The 19,629-nt window shown below is 39.0% G+C and overlaps 3 protein-coding genes across 3 annotated transcripts in view; 1 reads left to right on the top strand and 2 right to left on the bottom strand.

Moving 5' to 3' along the window:
• Positions 1-19,629, bottom strand: part of LOC135709888 (leucine-rich repeat-containing protein 58-like) — a 302,215-nt gene that overhangs the window by 73,791 nt on the left and 208,795 nt on the right. The window lies entirely within an intron of this gene.
• The window catches only part of LOC135709893 (uncharacterized), a 119,478-nt gene that overhangs the window by 50,471 nt on the left and 49,378 nt on the right, over positions 1-19,629 (top strand). The gene's annotated exons all lie outside the window — the stretch shown is intronic.
• On the bottom strand, positions 3,220-4,535 carry LOC135709943 (uncharacterized). The gene is made up of 4 exons (XM_065232390.1): positions 4,260-4,535; positions 3,938-4,201; positions 3,628-3,859; positions 3,220-3,573 (listed from the first exon to the last, which is right to left on the bottom strand). The coding sequence occupies exons 1-4, from the start codon at positions 4,533-4,535 to the stop codon at positions 3,407-3,409; spliced, it is 939 nt and encodes a 312-aa protein (XP_065088462.1). The 3' UTR covers positions 3,220-3,406.

Raw genomic sequence — 19,629 nt, 5'->3', positions numbered from 1 at the left:
CACTTATTGAAATAAATTATCGTGAATGGCTCTGGAGTTAATAAAAAATGCGACTGTTCTGATCGAAGGCTCGCAACCCGAGCAAAGTCCAGCATCAAAATGACAGCAAATTGAAATCAAGTTTTGATATCAACATCAAACTGAAATCATAATTTGATTTCAGTTTACGTAATTGACAAATTTGATACCTTATTTTGTTTTCATTTTGCTGTATGTACATTTGCTCTTCAAAAATATGTTGTTGCGGTTTTGTTTTCATTGCCTTAGCATAACATCAAATTGAATGCTTGTTTTGTTATCAACAGGAAAAAATGGATATCAAATTTAGTTTTAAGTTTGCTCTCACTGATAGCAGAAATTGTTTTCAATGTGACGTCACAGGAAGATTTGTTTGCTCTCAATTTTGATATTTTAACCATTGAAACGACCAAAACGACAGCAACCTGAGTAATCATTATCAGCTAAATCGCAACATCAAATTTAGATTTCAATTTGATCTCAGACTTTGCTCGGGAAGCTTGCCAATAAAATTGATCTAATTTAATTGATCTGTTTCGTCTTTAAATGATCGATTCAGCAACATAAAAACGCGTCAACCTTTCAGCACAACCTACTTCGATCTCGAAATCTGGATGTTTTCCGGAAAGTAATTTGCTATTACTTCCTGGAATTATGCATTTTTCCAGAATAATATTTTCACCAGAGAACCATTTATATAATTAATTTAATTCATAGAAATTTACATTTCATGAAAAAATAAATATTTCCTTTTTTTTTATCAAATATTGGAGTAATGGTTTGTTCTGAATAATTTTATCCAGTATATGCACCATCGTGGAAAATGTTTAGATTGAAAAAAAGTTCATGATTATAATCTAATAAATCCAGAATATTGCGCAGTATATATTTCATATTTTACGGATAGCGGCGCCGGTGGTGTAGTGGTAAGCGTGATTACCTCTCACTCCAGCAGGCCTGGATTCAATCCCAGTCGGCACCGCTGGGATGTTCTGAGGCATAATATCTCTGAACACGCCTTCCTTCGGACGGAAAATAAATCAAGGAAAAAAATATATTTACGGATATCCAAAATAATTCTTAGTTTTTATTTCAATTAGGTTTGTTATAGCCTGCTCAATAGCTAAAAGTTAATTTTTTTCATGTATTATGCCAATCGGCTATTATGCCACACGACAATTATGCCAAACGGAGTCGAACCGTATTTGCATACCATTGCATGGTTTGCAAATACGGTTCGACTCTGCATTGGTGATATTTATGTTAAATTCTCGTGAAAATGATCGACTTCATATCTGGATTACATCATTATCCAATTAAAATCACTAAAATTTATTCTCTCCATTTAATTATCAAACCATATTTCAGTTTGGTCCAAAGAAGCCCACCTGCAGATATTTATGGTCAACGATATACTTCTCATAATACATCAAGACGGTTATCCCCTTATCACCTAGCCTGCTGCTGTCACTTCTGCTGGTCCGTCTCCTCTAAAATTCGTCAAAAAAGACGGACCAGCAGCAGCATTGGAAGCAGCCGCATCGCTAGTTCGTGTAGCCATGGCTGGAAACCTCGGTTAGGTCAAGATACCGCTGTCAGCTGTTCTTCGTATGAGAGGAAATGTGGATGCGACTGCCGTCACGGGTGTAACGATTTTAGAATCTATGGCGAGACTTGGTGGAGATTCACGGTTGTTTTGAAAATAATTTGACTAGGAGTGGCAACGTCAATAACAAATTTTGACACATGCACACTGCGCAGGCGCAGAAAAAGTTCAGTGTTGCCAGTAACTTTGAAGATCATAAAAATTGTAACCATGGGTGCCAAACAACGTCAATGACTGCACCCCGATGTGCCGCAGTTTGATTTTGGCACACTGTGTAGAGTGACCAACCCCTTGATTCCTGCCCAAGAATTCGATCGAAAACTGCCAGGAATGGATAGACCGGGATTTTCGTTTCGAGCGTGCAGGATCGAATCGCGACGTGCTTGCTCCGGTTGAAGCGCCCATACTCCGTTGCGCATCCATATTTCACTCCCGTGGGGAAGCGCCCAACGTAGAGCAACAACTCGCGTGGTCTTTCTTTTTTCCGTAAAATGAAAGACAGTGCAATTCCATTTCTACTGTATGGGAAAAGCTTTTTGATGAATCCAGTTATCCTGAGGTTGGAACTGTGCTCGTCCGCACCTAGCAAACCTCGGATAATAAACTCATCAGAACAACTGCCCCGATTCTTTATTATTCGAAACCTTTTATACATGAATTTGTTACTTAAACTCTACACAATAGTTTTTCTCCAGTATGTACATATAAAGCGAGACAGATAGCTTTTCTCTTGGAAAGTCGGTGTCTGTTTTTTTAACAAGAATTAATGCTCCTCGCGGTAGGAATGGCTATGTAGGATGCTTACTCACCAATGTTTACTTTGACCTTTCTCGAAGCACCTAGTTAAGCCAGCGCGCATCGCTGACGACGCGGTAGCAACTGTTTATAAACAACTGACCCTGGAAATGTGCAACATTGTCACTGCTGCTGTTAAGTTGTGTATTTTCTACTACCGTATGGGGGTCTATTACTGGTTAATTTCTTACTCAGATTGATATTGGAATTTGAGGCCTTTGCACGGTGATACCATGATGCAAACAAATAACTTATCCTGACCACCAATGCCTACTGTGATTCTATTTACTCTTAGCTTGATTCGATGAAATTTAAAAAAAAAATTGCTCAAAAAATGCCTTAATATGTTAAACATTGCGATCACTATGAGATTATATGTGTTCAATTGGAAATAGGAATAACGCTTCGCCCGAATAAAAAATACTATTCAAAAACAATAAATCTAATTGTTACAATACAAAAGGAAACCATAAAAGCACAATAAAAAACTATGTCATTTTTACAATAAAAACACAATACAAAATATTGTTTTGAACCATACAATTTATTGTAAATGGGACTTTTACAATAACAAAGTAGGGTTGTTAGTTACCGTAACAGTTAAAAAAATTTTTTTTTCATACATTTTGGAAAGCAAAACAATAACTTTTATTGTTTCGTTATTCTACCAGTTTTTAAAAATGAACAATAAAACTGATGGTTATATAATTGTTTTTCAATGCAAAGCCTTATTGTTAGTCTTTTATAAAACAATACAAATGAATGTTGTGAAATCGTAATAAAAGTCAAGAAAAATTTGATACTGTTTGCGATACTAATTTTATTTGTTCTGATGTTTTGATCTCAAATTTTATAACAGGTGTAATTAAACTTAATACAACTTATTTGTTCCAACCAAAGCTGTAGGTAAGGTATAACAAAAATCGTCCATTAATAAAATAAAAATAACAGCATCTCTGCAAAGGTAAAATCAACCTAGATTTCAAATCAAGCGACACTTTTATTGATGCGCCTTTCGGAATTTTTGGCAGCCTTTCTTAAATTAGCAATTTTTTCTGCAATTGCTTTGTTCACAACGCTTTCATGGGACAAAGTTTTGATTTGCCCTAAATTATTTAATCCAACTTCCAGGGCCACCCGTTCTCGTGCTTTAGCTGAAAACAAGAAATCTTCAGATGGGTAAGAATATATAATATAAAAAAACTCACCGTAGATGAACTCCAACTTTTTTGGTGAAATGCCGGGACGAATAGGGTTGTCATTTGGAACATTTTTCATTCGATTTGATGAACGACCCTCCACTGATCTCTCTTGAAGGTTTTGAGCTCCATACAAATGAGAGGCCAGATTCTGTGCAAATGAGGCAACAGATTTCGAAATTCCGTTAATGTTCTCGATTTGTGTCACGGGCATATTAATATCCGGATCAGGTTGAAATGTCTACAAAGAAAACAAATCGTAGTTGATAACAATCAGAAACCAACATATAATTACAAATCATAAAACCAAAATACTTACAGTGTTCTCATTTTCACCCATTCTCGCCTTTTTAGCCTCAGCCACCGCATGTACCACAAGATCCTTCATTTCGGCCAGCTGTAACTTGTAATTTACATTTTTCTTTCGTGATGCTTTCAACATTTCCGCTTGCTTCTGATGTTTGGCCAAAAGTTTGGCATATTTTTCATCCTTGCTTCCATCGTCTGTATCGGAATCGTCTGTTGAATCATTCATCGGTTGTAGTGGTGACTGTGGTGGTGACGCAGTTTGCGAAGGCGATGGCTGAGATTCGGGTTGAATATTGGGTACCAACGAAGACCTTGCTGGAGATATTGACAACGCTTTGAAAGCTTTCGAAGAAGAAGCAGCTGCAACAGGAGTAGCTGGCGGTGGATGACACGATGATGTCGGTAGGAGTGGTGTCAATAACTGGTATGTTGGTGCTGGCGATGCAGAATGAGTAGCTGGTGGAGACTGATTGGTTGATGCTTGCGATGATGCCGGTGAGAGTGACGTCGATGTGCTTGCCAATGCACCGGGATACAGAGTTTGAGACACTGGAATGCAGACTCCGGGATAACGGAATGTAGACTTCGGTGCTGGCAACGTTGCACATGGTGGTGCTGGTGGATGAAAAATCAGTGGTTTTACCACTGAAGGAAGAGTTTCCGAAATCTCTTCGTAGTCCTTTTGACTCAAATTAAGCGGATCATGTTCGTCATCACCAACTTGTCCAAAACTTTTGGAACTTTTAGCTTGATTCACTGCTGCTGTCTTGGGTGCGATTTTTTGTTTTAACTGCATTTAGCTAAATAAATAAAAACATAAGTGTCAAAAATTGTAAATAAATAAACAAGTATGTGCAAATACCTACAGCTGCCTGCAGAAAAGTAAGGTTAGAAGCCTTCGCTCGAGCTCTCTCACTGGCACCGGCAAGATTGCGTTGCACTGATGATCTGGTTGATCGAGCTGGTTCTTCTAAAGTTAAAAGTAAACGATAACAAAACGATGCACTTACTATATTCGGAGTTGTCTTACCATTTTTCGTTATTTCTCCGCACTGTGCCTTCTTTTTTGGGGGCATTTTAATTCGGACTTCAAACTCACGCACAAAACCGACGAGTTTCTTTTACAAATGGCGGATAGCTGCAAATCTCCAATAGCAACTGCTGCATCTTGAAGGATACATTTTGAAAAGGTCCGATATTACGTCGTCACTGGAACATATTTTTTTTTTCATAGCCAAAACGTGTTGACACAATTCAATTTGTCTCGAAAATAGTACACTTAATACCTTGAAGCTTTTTCTACGAGTTTTTTTTTACGTGAAGTGTTTTATATGGTTTTGGGATTTGCACGGATTACGAGATTTGCGTGGTTTTCGGAATTTCCGCATTTTTTCATTATTCCCGGTTTTGTAGATGCACACGATTTTTTCACACATTGCAAAACCACCATTCACCGTATTAAAATGGAAGAATTATTTGGATTTGATATTAATGGATGTCAATAAGACTTATTCAAAAGTTACTCTATTGAGTTTTTTGACGTTTCATCGGCGCACACTACTGCACCAATGTCATGGATAACAGGTCCGGCAATGAAAATTTGCCGTGTCTTTCATTCTTCGGCTGCTCTTATGCAACGATGAGTGTGACGTCAAACTCTTCGTTACATATTATCAGCAGGAGAAAGAAAGAGGTGACAAACTCACATTGTGGGACCTGTTCTTCGTGACATTGCTACTGCACAATCAAGTCAATCGTTTACTGACATTTTCTGTTGAGATAATAGTAATCTTTAATTTAATAGTATGCGAAATTCGAGGCTAAATGGTTTATATTACAAAAACCAATCCACACCATATGCTCGTCGGTGTCGTAAGGTAAGTAGTAATATATAAATTATCCAATACGCATTCTAATTCAGTACTTTTTTGAAGAAACCAATCGGCCGGCACCAGGAAATCCATCCAAGACGTCGACCAGAAAATTGTATCTCTGGTACTAATGATGCTCTGCCAGTTAATGTAGCAGCACAATCAGCTAACATCTATAAGCAGCAGGTAGCTTAATGGAACATTAAATTAGAACAGAAAAAATATTTAATAAAAAACATATAAACAACATTTTAGATTCCCGTTCGAATCGTACCAGAATTTCATCCCGATGAAACCGGTTCAAGCCTGGATTCAAATGTTGATATACCAAGCGATACAGATTTGGATAGCCTTGCTGAAGTGGAAGCTATGCCAAAATCACCACCTTTTTCATGTGTTTTGGATTCGGACCAGAATGCTGGCCTGTTGGAATCAGATGCATATTCGGACCTCAGTGAAACGTCGTCCATATCTGATTTTAATTCTGATACGTTTGAATATTCTGACCATGAAGCGGTTAGTTATTTTTACTCTTTAATGTGTTTAAATTTAAACTTTATTCATGAGTATTGAAAGAGCAAATTAAAACCCTTCGAAGATTTGTAATGTTGTGTTATTATTATCTCATTTATAGGACGAACCTAGGGCCGAACATATCAACCCAGCCGAACTATTGCACCAGAATTTAACGATTACAAAGAGCGAGATTATGCTCATGCTTCTGCACATTTTCATGCGACATAATCTAACCAATGTGGCACTTGAGGATTTGCTGCACATGATCAATGTAATCGTAGGCTACACTTCGCTACCGAGGACTTTTTATTCCTTCTCCAAATATTTTGCGGCTAACGACTTCACTCGTCACTACATATGCAAATCATGTGGACTGTATCTTGGAGAAGTCCATACAGAATCGTGTGAAATTTGCAGTAGTGTTCATAAGGAATATTTCGTATCATTCGACATCCTATCGGCTCTGAAAAAAGTTCTACAAAGAAACTGGAGTTATATTACAGATTACGTTCAGACAACCTCAGGTCGATTCATTGATGATATTAGGCAAGGCCGAGTCGTACAAAATTTGATGCAATCGAACCGGATTTCAATATCTTTCAATACCGATGGTGTAGCAGTGTTTAATTCGAATATTAAGAAATCTCTATGGCCCATTATCATTACGATTAATGATTTACCGCCTTCTCTACGGTTTTTACGTCGAAATACCATAATTTCAGGATTGTGGCTCAGTAGTGGTGACCCTGATTTGGAAATTTTTATGAAACCATTCTTGACCCAGTTGCAGGAGTTAGCTTTCAAAGGATTAGAGATTTTTGAAGGGCTGGTGTATAAAGTATTTACTGTTGCGTGTTGCGTGGACAGTGTTGGACATTGCAAATTGCAACAAATTAAACAGTTTAATGGCTACGAAGCCTGCAGCTTTTGTAAGCATCCAGGTACTTTAACAGAAACTAAACAGATTCGATATAGTTTCATGCAGACAATTAAATTACGAAACTATCAAGAGACCATAAATGCCATGGACCTCTACTCTAAATATGGTGCACCTGTTGGCGGTATAAAAGGAATTTCTTGCTTGATCGCAATCCCGCATTTCGATGTAATATTTTATTGTCCTGTAGATTACATGCACGCAGTCCTTCTAGGTGTTTGTAAACAACTGTGCAACTTGTGGCTAGGTGGATTTGGCCACGAATGGTACATAAAAAAGCATATGGATGACATTGATCACATCCTCACCTCGATAAACTCCTTCAATGAAATGTCTCGTAAACCACGCAAGATGTCTGACAGGAAAACATGGAAAGCAAATGAGTGGCAAAATTGGCTGCTACTGTATAGTTCAGTTTGTTTGAAAAAATATTTACCACAAAAATATTAACTGTGAGCATGCAAACATTATTATCAAAAACTATAACGGAGGATGATATTAAAAATTGTGAAACTCAGTTGAATTTATTCGTTCAACAATTTGAAACATTGTACGGTGTAGGAGAAATGAAATACAATGTTCACTTGTTACTACACATACCCTTATGTGTACGTAACTATGGTCCTATGTGGACATTTTCTTTGTTTAATTTCGAGGATATAAACGGAGTTTTGAAAAAATATGTTAAAGGCCCAAAGGAGCCTATTTTGCAAATAGCAACGCGTTGCACATTAGCACATAGGGTTACGGTATGTAATGTGGGTCTAGTCCTTTCATTCGGCCTATCACGCAAATAAATAATTAATTAAGGAATATTACACAAAAAATAAGGAAAATATTGATCACTGATGATTGATAAATGTGTACCACACACAAATCAATTTATATCACAACATTTCAATACATTTTCAGCTCTCGTAAGTAATAAAACTGGTTGAGAATATCACTCTGTTCGGAGTTTTTAGCCGCCATGACTTCTAAGGTTAAGATGGGAAGGTTGCACTGACGATCATCAAATGGCCTGATTATGGCATTTATTGAATGGAATTACCTGATAATACACACTAGACGTAAAACTCACAGTTACTGTTTGAATATTTTATGTTTATTTTAATTGTTTAACAACGTTTTCACAAGTAAATCATGGACCCAACTTTAGGGACACATTTCTTTTCTATGTTCCTAACTTTGGCCCATGAAATTCATTTGACAGCATATAGCAATAAGAGTAACGTCAACAATGTGGTTTGCATTTGGATGATAAGGAACGAACAGGAAGGGAGATTTTTTCTGCCAAATCTGTATAATGAACATCACAATGTTTTGATTTAGATATTCTGCGGTCGAAAGACGATAAGCGAATTTTTTAATTTTTAATTTTTAACTTGAGTGATTTAATGTAGTTTTCGTAAAATTTTCTCTAAGAAATGTTTTGAGGAATGAAGAGTATTAAGTTAACAGTGATAGTGATAAAAAAAAATACATAAGAAAACGTTACCAAGAGCGTTTTTTTTGAGAATCAAACAGGATAGGACGAAGTTGCATCCATAAATAGACCCAATTTGGGGACAATAGACCGATATTACATACATTTCCCTGGTGAGTTTTTGTCTTAAAAAAAGTAAGTTTTTCAACTTTTTGCGGTTCCTGATAGCAAACGACATGATAAGCATATCTAAGCATACCATTTAGCAGTAGAATATCGTTTGCAGGTAAATTAATTGATGAGTTATGATTAAAAACGTAATCTATGGCTGCATATTAGACCGAGGTTAGGGACGTATACCCTATTAAAGAAAATACTGATTATATCTCAATTCACCATGATGAAGTAAAAAATTTCTGCCAAAATCTCAACAAATCTGGTAGAAGGGAAGCCAAATGTTTCACTAATAAATTCACTATCCCTCCCAATGTAGAAAATACATACAATCATCAATATTTTGAGGAAAGAGATTATTTCATTAAAAATAGATTTTTGTTCAAACGAAGTAAAATAACTCCCAACAAAACTAAAAAAATTACAAAATCAGATGACTCCACGTTTACTATGTATTCTAATGGAAATCATTGTGCATATTTTATTCTCGGAAGCGACTTATTATTTATTGTACAAACCATTAGCGATCGACAACGAAAGTGAAGTATTGTTAACGGGAAAAGAACAGAGAGAATTACAACTAGTGCAAACAAACAGCTCATTGAAAAAATGTGTGAGAATTTTTGCTTTCGATAAAATGTACATTCGCCCAATTGAATTTGTGCCGTGGGTAGATTGAGGAAATATTTGTATCAGGTGTAACTCAACTAAAAAAATTAATAAATTGGTATTGTTAATCTGTTTTTTTTTCTATTTCATTCCGTTGGAAATGGTAAGAATAATTTTTTTCATCATCTGTATTACAATGTACAATTCTGAAACAGGTTTACGAGCAGCATCACTATAGTATACACAAGCATCAACTGTAACAAATATTCAACACCATACTTAGAATATGTTTGCAATTTTCTTCAGATATCCCTTCATAGCTCAGCCAAGCATTAATCTTACAGAATGTTCGCCTATTTTCACAAAATTCATAAAATATTGATAAACATAAAAAACACAATAAAATGTATTGTAACAATAAGAAACTTCGTAAATCTATGGTATGTACCATAAAAATATTATTTGTGGATGAAATCAAACATTACAAAAACAATATTTTTAATTTGTTTCCAATACAATTTAATGTATTCATACAGTTTATACTAATGAACTTATGGTTTTTTTTTTATTCGGGCGGTCATCATAACAAAACTTTATTTTTCTCGGATCGGTGCGAATGTTACTTTTGACGTAATGAAAATTTGCTCTTGGTATAGTGGAAGACTGTCGTTCCGTAAATGGAAACCAAATCGCTTTGCATGATTCATTTCCCTGTCTGATTCTTAACTCTATACACATCAACCCTATTTAATCCCGTTTGCGAGCACCGAAAAATGCAAATTAATATCATTTACGACCCTCTAGGTGCCATCGAAGCAAAAACGCACAAATGATACCTTAGACTCAATCCCATTCTCGATGTCTAGGCAGCCATTTTGTTGCGAAACCCAACACTTGGTTCCGTTATCAGTTTTACGTTTCGCAAATGCAAATAAAAAACTTGCAGCAAAAACGCGGTTGCACCTTTTTCCTCCCTTCGAGTAAGATATCTTACGAAGGAATAGTTAACTTTTCTGGCCGCACAGGGATAGAAAGCATAAGTTCTTCGACTCAAGACTGCCACTGGTTAGTCTCCATAGACTCCGCGAAATTGGTAGTAACTTTAACATCATTATCATAATCTTTATGCCCGTCGAAACTTAATTGAATGTTGTTAGTACATAAAATTACGCCGAGATATTGCATGTTTATCGGCTGGCTGGTGTAAAGCCCGGCTCTTGTACACGGTAATAATCGCGAGCACTGATATCAGGTCATAAATCATACCGCGGACGAAAAGGTGTTCACAAAAAACTGTAAGGGGACATAGGCGTGCACAGGTACTACTTAGTTGTTGACCGCGTTGAAAACTATTCTTTTCCGTAAAACTACCCACACCATTGTTTACCTGCGAACAGCAGCGAACAGTTTGCGAATATTTCTCCTTGTCAGTGCAAACGCGATGGTGGCAATGAGATAGCAATGGAACTCTCCCCCAACTCAGGACAAGCCCTGCATTAAGGTCCGGCAATGCTGCCGTGGAACCTTTGGCGCAGCAAACGATGCTCGATGGAACACAAGTATGAGCGAGCGCGAAAAAAGCCACACCCACGATGCAATAAATATACTCTTCACTATTTATCTTATCTTTTTTTATAATTTTACAATTTGCTATAAAAGGTTTCACAACTTTGCACCGTTCGTCGTCACCGCCAGCCCTCCTACCTCTTGCATAGATGGGGCCCATATTCCGAACCGCGACCCGGCTGCAGGAGCAGCAGCGTCGTGATTATTATTTATTGATTCGTTACCATAATCCAACAGATATTGACTTTTCGCGCGTAGATCGACGAAAGGCGCGACGACAAGTCCCCTTCCGAGGTTTGTGGCGAATACGACGATGACGACCAGGTGTAGTAGAATTGTGCACCGATATGTTCAGAGGGAGAAGATAAAGATGATGAGTTTTGCAGCACCACTGCCATGTCCGATTGTGTGCACTCCGGGAATGAGCAATTTGTGATTGGGGTGAGGTAGGGACGGGTTGGTTTGGAAGTTTTGGCTGTGTGTGATTCAATCCGTTTGAGGTGGAAAGGAATAACTTTGAATCGAGTAAGAATAATTTGTTTCATTTCGGATTGCAGTTTTAATTGGTGTTTCCTTATCGGAAGATCTACGCGCAATAAAGTATCACCGGAGTTGCTCGATCACTTCAAGGGGCGTTGGGGATCTCTTGGAGATTCACTTTCAGGTATTGTGAGGGCGTAGCCATTTTTTGAAATAGGGGGGATGACAATTTTTTTATGATGTAGGCCTGAATGCCATTAGGATAAGTCCTATAATGCCGATCGTGGTAAGGCCGAGTTCAAATTTAACGAAAATTGGGTTGTTGAATTTTGAAAAACATGCTGGTTTTTATACATCACCTTAAAGAGCTTCGTTTTCTGAGCATAAATATATTTTTATCGATCTCAAAGACATTCATCTTGATTTGTAAACCAAGTTTTAAATTGTCAATAAATTGGCGTTGACGGCGACTCTGTAGCTCTTTACTCCACTGGTAAAATCCATAAGCAAACGTCAGACTCTGCGTGAAACATGGCGGACTTCGTACTATCCTTTCACTCCACTGAAAATTCCCATATGAAACTGTCAATCTTTGCTAAAAGAAACGATTTTTCGGCGGTGCCGTCAACGCCAATTGCATTCGATGGCATTAATATCCATTGAATGACAGTTCGCTCTATGGCGAGGGGCACTAAAATGTTGATGCTCGCAAATGTAATCGCACTGATTAAACATAGTTACCGTTCACCAAAATTTATGAAATTTTGGATTTAGGTTCCATTTTTAATGTAGATGACGAATATGCAGAAACATCAACACTCCCAAACAACCCCATTGCAACTGTCAAACTGCATAAGTATTCTTTTCCCGGAATAACTAAAATTGTATTTATTGTATGTTTTATTATTCAAAATTTATTTATTTAGGTATTTGTTTATTTGTTTATTAATATTTAACTGAAAGTCATAAGTAGCTAAAATCGTAAATGTAAAAATTGATCTTACTAAATTTACCGATAAGACAGAATAATGCATAAATCAGAGTATGTACCTGTACACTTAAATCCATTTCACCAGCAAGCACAGCAACAACTCGTACAAAATAATAATAATAACAATAATACTAGCAACTTTTTAGATCAAGCAATGGTGCCACAAAATCAGCACCATCAACATTAATTTATTTAACAAATATAAACGCTGTAAATTTTATTACCATCGATGTACATATGACTAATTCTAAGTGTACATTAATAATATACAGCAGATCTAATATTTCATTGGCTAAATGTGGAAAAATATCGTATTATCAACCTGTAAACATAAATAAAAGATATAGAATTTCAGTAATAACGAATGGACTTACTGAAACTATTGCAGAGACTACCACTAATTTAAGATTAAACGACTGTGTAATTTTCAGTCATGGATTTCAAATTGTTAATGATGATTTTCCAATACCAACAGATGGTTTATTGGGACGTGATTTTTTTTTACTAAATATAATTGCAATATCAATTACGAATATAAATTACTAAACTTCAACTTGTAAACCTATACAATTACTATACCTATTGAAGATAGTCTTCAAAATAAAATAATTCTCCCACCACGATGCGAAGTAGTTAGAAGAGTAGCAAATTTTAATATAGCTAAAGACTCGATCGTACTCCCGCAAGAGATTCAACCTGGAATATTTTGTGGAAATACGATAGTATCTCCATCAAACACCTTTGCTAAATTCATAAACACTACGAATAGTCTAGTACAAAATTTCAAATCTACTATGGAAGAAGTAGAAAATTACCAGCAAATCCCATTAAATAACGATAATTCTAATTGAAGTTGTAAACGTAAACAAAAATTATTATCTCAAATCGATTTTTCTAGCATGGCTTCATATGTACAAAAACCGTTACAAAAATTGATTGAACAAAATGCAGATATTTCCTGAATGCCAGATGAAAAGTTAACCACTAACAATTTTTGCAGTCAAAACATTAAATTAAATGACCGAATTCCAGTTTATATCCCAAACTATACAAATATTCACTCACAAAACAATGAAATTCAAAATCAAGTAAAAAAGTTGTTGGATGATGATATAATAGAACCATCAATATCTTCATACAACAGCCCAATTTTGTTAGTACCGAAAAAATCGGACGACGGAAGTAAAAAATGGAGACTGGTAGTTGACTTACTTCACGCCTCCTCGAGTCATATGATAACAAAAGACTACCAGCTGAAATATGGACACAGCTGGGTGGCGTAGCCTAGGCAATGTTGCCAGTCCGGCAATAGCAAAGTGAAGAGGTGCGACGCGAACACTGGTGTGGTAACCATAGTACGGTGATAGAGGAAATACTTCACCAAACCCGAGCGTCTGTTCACCATGGAAGTGCGGCTCAAAACGGCGTCTGTTCTCCATGTTAGGAGCGGCGAGACAGGGGGTTGGGGCAGGCCTAACAAGCCACCCAGGAAAACAAAACAAAGTTGCAAATACTGAAGAAAGAAATACGGATCGGAACAATCGACACAAACCTACGCGACGAAATAACGACTACGATTGGAAACTCGGAACATGGAACTGCAAATCGCTCGGCTTCCCGGGCTGCGATAGGTTAATCTATGACGAACTTCAACCACGCAACTTCGAAGTCGTAGCACTGCAGGAACTTTGCTGGACGGGACAAAAGGTATGGAAAAGCGGGCATCGAGCGGCTACTTTGTACCAGAGCTGTGGCACCACCAACGAGCTGGGAACCGGCTTTGTAGTGCTGGGTAAGATGCGCCAACGCGTGATTGGTTGGCAGCCGATCAACGCGAGGATGTGCAAGTTGAGGATTAAGGGCCGTTTCTTCAACTACAGCATCATCAACGTGCACTGCCCACACGAAGGGAGACCCGACGACGAGAAAGAAGCGTTCTATGCGCAGCTGGAGCAGGTGTACGACGGCTGTTCGCAACGGGACGTCAAAATCGTCATCGGCGACATGAACGCTCAGGTATAGACCGGCAATCGGGCCAAACAGCCTGCATGCCGTATCGAACGACAACGGCCAACGATGCGTGAACTTTGCAGCCTCCCGGGGTATGGTAGTTTAAAGTACCTTTTTCCCCCGCAAGGATATCCACAAAGCCACCTGGAGATCACCTGACCAACACACAGAAAACCAAATCGATCACGTTCTAATCGACGGTAAATTCTTCTCCGACATTATCAACGTCCGCACGTACCGCAGTGCGAACATAGATTCGGACCACTTCCTAGTTGCAGTATGCATGCGCTCAAAACTCTCGACGGTGCATAACACACGTCGAAGTCGAACGCCGTGACCCAACATTGAGCAACTACGGGACGCCGGAGTTGCCCAGGACTACGCGCAGCAGCTGGAAGTTGCACAACCCACGGAAGAGTAGCTTGGCACAGCTACTCTTGAAGATGGTTGGAGGGACTTCCCTTCCGCCATAGGTAGTACTGCTGCAGCGGCACTAGGTACTGCAATTCTGGACCGAAGAAATGACTGGTTTGATGGCGAATGCAAACTGTTAGTAGATGAGAAGAATGTAGCACGGGCGAGAATGCTGCAACACCGCACGAGATTGAATGTGGAGCGATACAGGCAAGCGCGGAACAGACAAAACTCGGTTTTCCGAAGGAAGAAGCGTCAGCAGGAAGACCGAAATCGCGAGGCGATGGAAAATCTGTACCGCGTAAACGACACACGGAAGTTCTACGAGAAGCTGAATAGTTCGCACAAAGGCTACGTGCCGCAAGCCGATATGTGCAAGGACTTGGACGGTAACCTTCTCACGAACGAGTGTGAGGTGATTGAGAGGTGGAAGCAGTACTATGACGAGCACCTCAACGGTGAAGCAGCAGAAAACAAAGCTGGCACGGCAACAGACCTTGGAGCACGCGCAGAAGACTACAGGCTACCGGCCGAGGATCTTCAAGAAGTTGAGGAGGAGATCGGTCGGCTGAAGAACAACAAAGCAACTGGTGTAGATGAACTACCAAGTGAGCTATTAAAATACGGTGATGAAGCACTTGCTAGAGCGCTGCACTGGGTAATTGCCAAGATTTGGGAGGAGGAGATATTACCGGAGGAGTGGATGGAAGATGTCGTATGCCCAATCTACAAAAAGGACGACAAGTTGGATTGCTGCAACTACCGCGCGATGACACTGCTGAGGACCGCCTACAAGGTACTCTCCCAAATTCTATGCCGCCGTCTGTCACCATCAAGCATGGGAAAATTCATTCACTCGCGCGAACACCACAGAATCAAAATAGTCATCATCATCTACAAACAGATTGCCGAACGAGTGTAAATTATTCCAACCAAGTGACTCTGCAGGTCGACTCAGAACTGACAGCAGTCTAGAAGGAATGAAGAATAAACTGAAAGGCAGCCGAACAATTTTCTCTACCGGGGGAGAACCAGATTGAATGCGTAAAATCCGAATGCTAACGATTTAAATAGCCGAGTCAGATAGTTTTTAGCTCACTGATTTAAATCAGTTGAATTGGCCACAGCAGTTTTATGTTATTTGCGTGACGCTTATGTTTATGTGTAACAGTATAACAGTTTTCTCAATATTAATAGCGATTTAAATGTGTCAATGTATGTTTAAAGCTAGAAAATAAAAAGTGATTCTTTCTGCAAAATTCTCATTCAGCTCACTCTGCAGAATGCAATCGTAAAAGGTTCTGCATAGAAAAAATAATAAGAAAGGAATGATCGACACTACTACACTCAGAATCATTCATGTTAAGCTCAGCCGTGTTTTACTTAATTCTGCGTTCATCGAAGAAAATAGAAGCAAAGCGAATACGGACGAAATCAGTGCGGCTCGCGCAAGCTGCTGTTCGTTTCTGATGTTGTATGCATGTGAGTGAGTAGTAAATGCAAAATGAAACGATTTTTCCCATGCTTGGTCACCATATGCAAGAGAGTTCGTGGGGCAATACCAGGCGGGATTCATGGGTGCCCGCGCTACAAAGGACCAAATTTTCGCGATTCGGCAGGTTCTGCAGAAATGCCGCGAATACAACGTGCCCACACATCATTTGTTCATCGATTTCAAATCGATCGAGATCAGCTATGGCAGATAATGCACAAGTACGGACTTCCGGATAAACTGACGCGATTGGTCAAGGCGACGATGGATCGAGTGATGTGCGTTGTTCGATTATCGGGGACACTCTCGAGTCCCTTTGAATCTCGAAAGGGGTTACGGCAAGATGATGGACTTTCGTGTCTGCTGTTGAACATCGCGTTAGAAGGTGTGATCAGAAGAGCTGGGATAGACACGAGTGGCACGATATTCAGGAAGTCCATCCAGCTCCTTGGTTTCGCCGATGACATTGACATTATGGCACGGAACTTTGAGATGATGGCGGAAACGTACATCAGACTGAAGGCTGAAGCTAGACGGATTGGACTTGCCATCAACGCATCACAGACAAAAAACATGAAAGCAAGAGGTTCTAGGGAAGACAATGTTAGCCTCCCATCCCGAGTTCAGATTGACGGTGACGAAATCAAGGTGGTCGATGAGTTCGTGTATTTGGGCTCACTGGTGACCGCCGAAAATGATACCAGCAGAGAAATTCAAAGACACATTATGGCAGGGAATCGTGCCTAGTTTGGACTCCGGAGGACGCTCCGGTCGAATAAAATTCGCCGCCGCACGAAGTTGACTGTCTACAAGGCGCTGATTAGACCGGTGGTCCTTTACGGCCACGAGACCTGGACTATGCTCGTGGAGGACCAACGCGCCCTTGGTGTTTTCAAACGGAAGGTGTTGCGTACCATCTACGGTGGAGTGCAGATGGATGACGGAACGTGGAGGAGGCGAATGAACCACGAATTGCACCAGCTGCTGGGAGAACCATCCATCGTCCACATTGCAAAAATTGGGCGACTATGGTGGGCTGGGCACGTCTTAAGAATGCTGCACGACGACCCAGTGAAAACGGTTCTAGAAAGTGACCCAACAGGAACAAGAAGAAGAGGCGCGCACCGGGCAAGGTGGATCGACCAAGTAGAAGGTGACCTGCGGACCCTTCGCAGACTACGAGGCTGGCGAACTGTGGCCATGGATCGAGTAGAGTGGAGACGACATCTTCGGACAGCAGAGGACAACAAGGTCTTAGCCTGATTGGTAAGGTAGTTGACTTTCGCCAGTTAAATAAAAAGATCTTGGCAGATAGATTTCCTTTCCCAAGAATAGATACGATTCTGGATTTCACCAGATTCCATTAGATCCAGAAGCAAGAAAATGTACAGTTTTTTCTACATCACTTGGACATTTCAACTTCAAACGATTACCATTTGGCCTAAATATAAGTCCACATAGTTTCCAACGAATGGTGAACATCGCTATGGCAGGATTAAATCCTGAATATGCTTTTATATATTGACGACATCAGCATTATTGGATCATTGTCAATCACCATTTAAAGAATTTACAAAAAGTGTTCGAGCGCTTAAGATACTATAATCTCAAGCTTAACCCTGTTAAATGCAAATTTTTCCGTACAGAAGTAGTTTACCTAGGGCATCGAATTACTGACAAATGAATTTTACCTGACAGTAACAAATTCCAAGTAATTAAGGACTTCCCTGTACCCTCAAATGCAGATGAGGTACGACGTTTCGTAATTCTGTAATTATTTAAGGGAAATTTGTTCCAAAATTTGCACATATCTATCGTATAGCCTCTGAACGAAATACTAAGAAAAAAATGTGAAACTTATTTTTACCGATATACATCAAACCACTTTTAACAAATTGAAACAAATACTGATATCCCGACTTCACAAAAGAATTTATCGTTACTACAGATGCTTCTGACGTAGCATCCGGAGCAATCTTATCACAACGATATGGAAATGATGATTGGACCTGTCGCCTACGCTAGCAAAAGTTTCACGAAAGGTGAACGTAATAAACCAACCATTGAAAAAGAATTGACGGCCATACATTGGGCTATCAATCTTAAGTTATCTATATGGAAAAAAGATTCACAGTTCGTACGGATCATAAACCATTAGTCTACCTATTTAGCATGAAATATCCCACAAGTAAATTAACTCGAATGCGTCTTGGTCTAGAGGAATTCAATTTTAACATCTGAAACATCAAAACTTCTTAAACTAGGTTCTGAAGTGCACCGGAAGCAGTTAAGACTTAACCTGTACGACCATAATTATACAAAATTGAAATATCGATTAATAATTGAAGTCATACACTAGAGTATGCTCTTCTAAAAATGGAAGAAATGCCACGAAAATATAAAAGAAATAAATTGGTCATGTCACTTGAGCATAAAATTTTCAACCTAATAAGCGCTAATACATTTAAGTAAATCGCTAGCAGAGCCATTTCCATACATGCAATCATTTTATTTAATCCTCCAAAGATACTGACAGCAAAAGAAAAAAATAAAGAAGTAACAGAAAATTTCCATATGACCCCGACGTTAGGTCATATTGATCAGCATAGCATGTATCTTAAAATACGAGAACTGAACAGGTGGAAAAATATGAAAACAGATATTTCAAATTTCGTAAAACTTTGTAAACTATGGAACATAAACAATGTACACAGACATACTAGAGAAAAACAAGTAATTACAACTACACCTTCGAAACCTATCGAAGTACTTTCAGCCGACACACTTACTCTACAATTGGCCGTCTAACTGTTCCCGTTTCTAAGGATAAGTTTTGGTTATACCTATCTCGGATTTCCCGTGACGTTTCTGCTGAGCAGATCACCGAACTTGCCAAGCATCGTTTGTCAACTGAGGATGTTGAAGTTATCCGACTGGTTGCTAAGAGTAAAGATATCCAAACCATGTCGTTTGTCTCCTTCAAAGTAGGCGTCTCTACAAATTTGAAGGCGAAAGCATTGTCGTCCTCTACATGGCCCAAAGGAATGCTGTTTCGTGAATTTGTTGACAACCGCAAAGCCGAAAATTTTTGGAAGCCGCCTGGATTGCCAATAAATACACCGCAGACAACTCCGAAATCCAGCGAGTCACCTCATCAAATGCCTATGACGGAGTGATATCACTGAGTCAAGACCCAGAGCCACTACGTCGTATTAC

This window comes from Ochlerotatus camptorhynchus, unplaced genomic scaffold, assembly GCF_037179485.1.
Source record: "Ochlerotatus camptorhynchus isolate MF236.1 unplaced genomic scaffold, CSIRO-AGI_Acam_v1.1 ptg000367l, whole genome shotgun sequence".
NCBI lineage: Eukaryota > Metazoa > Arthropoda > Insecta > Diptera > Culicidae > Ochlerotatus > Ochlerotatus camptorhynchus.
The sequence above is the reverse complement of the archived record's forward strand: the minus strand, read 5'-3'. Positions and strand labels throughout refer to the sequence as shown.

Coding starts and splice junctions, on each gene's coding strand:
- LOC135709943 (XM_065232390.1), bottom strand. CDS start 4,535: ATGTGCAACGTTGCCAGCACCGAAGTCTACATTCCGTTATCCCGGAGT. Junction 4,202..4,259: donor TCTTCGAAAGCTTTCAAAGC/GTTGTCAATATC, acceptor CCCGAATCTCAG/CCATCGCCTTCGCAAACTGC. Junction 3,574..3,627: donor AAAGTTGGAGTTCATCTACG/GTGAGTTTTTTT, acceptor TCTTGTTTTCAG/CTAAAGCACGAGAACGGGTG.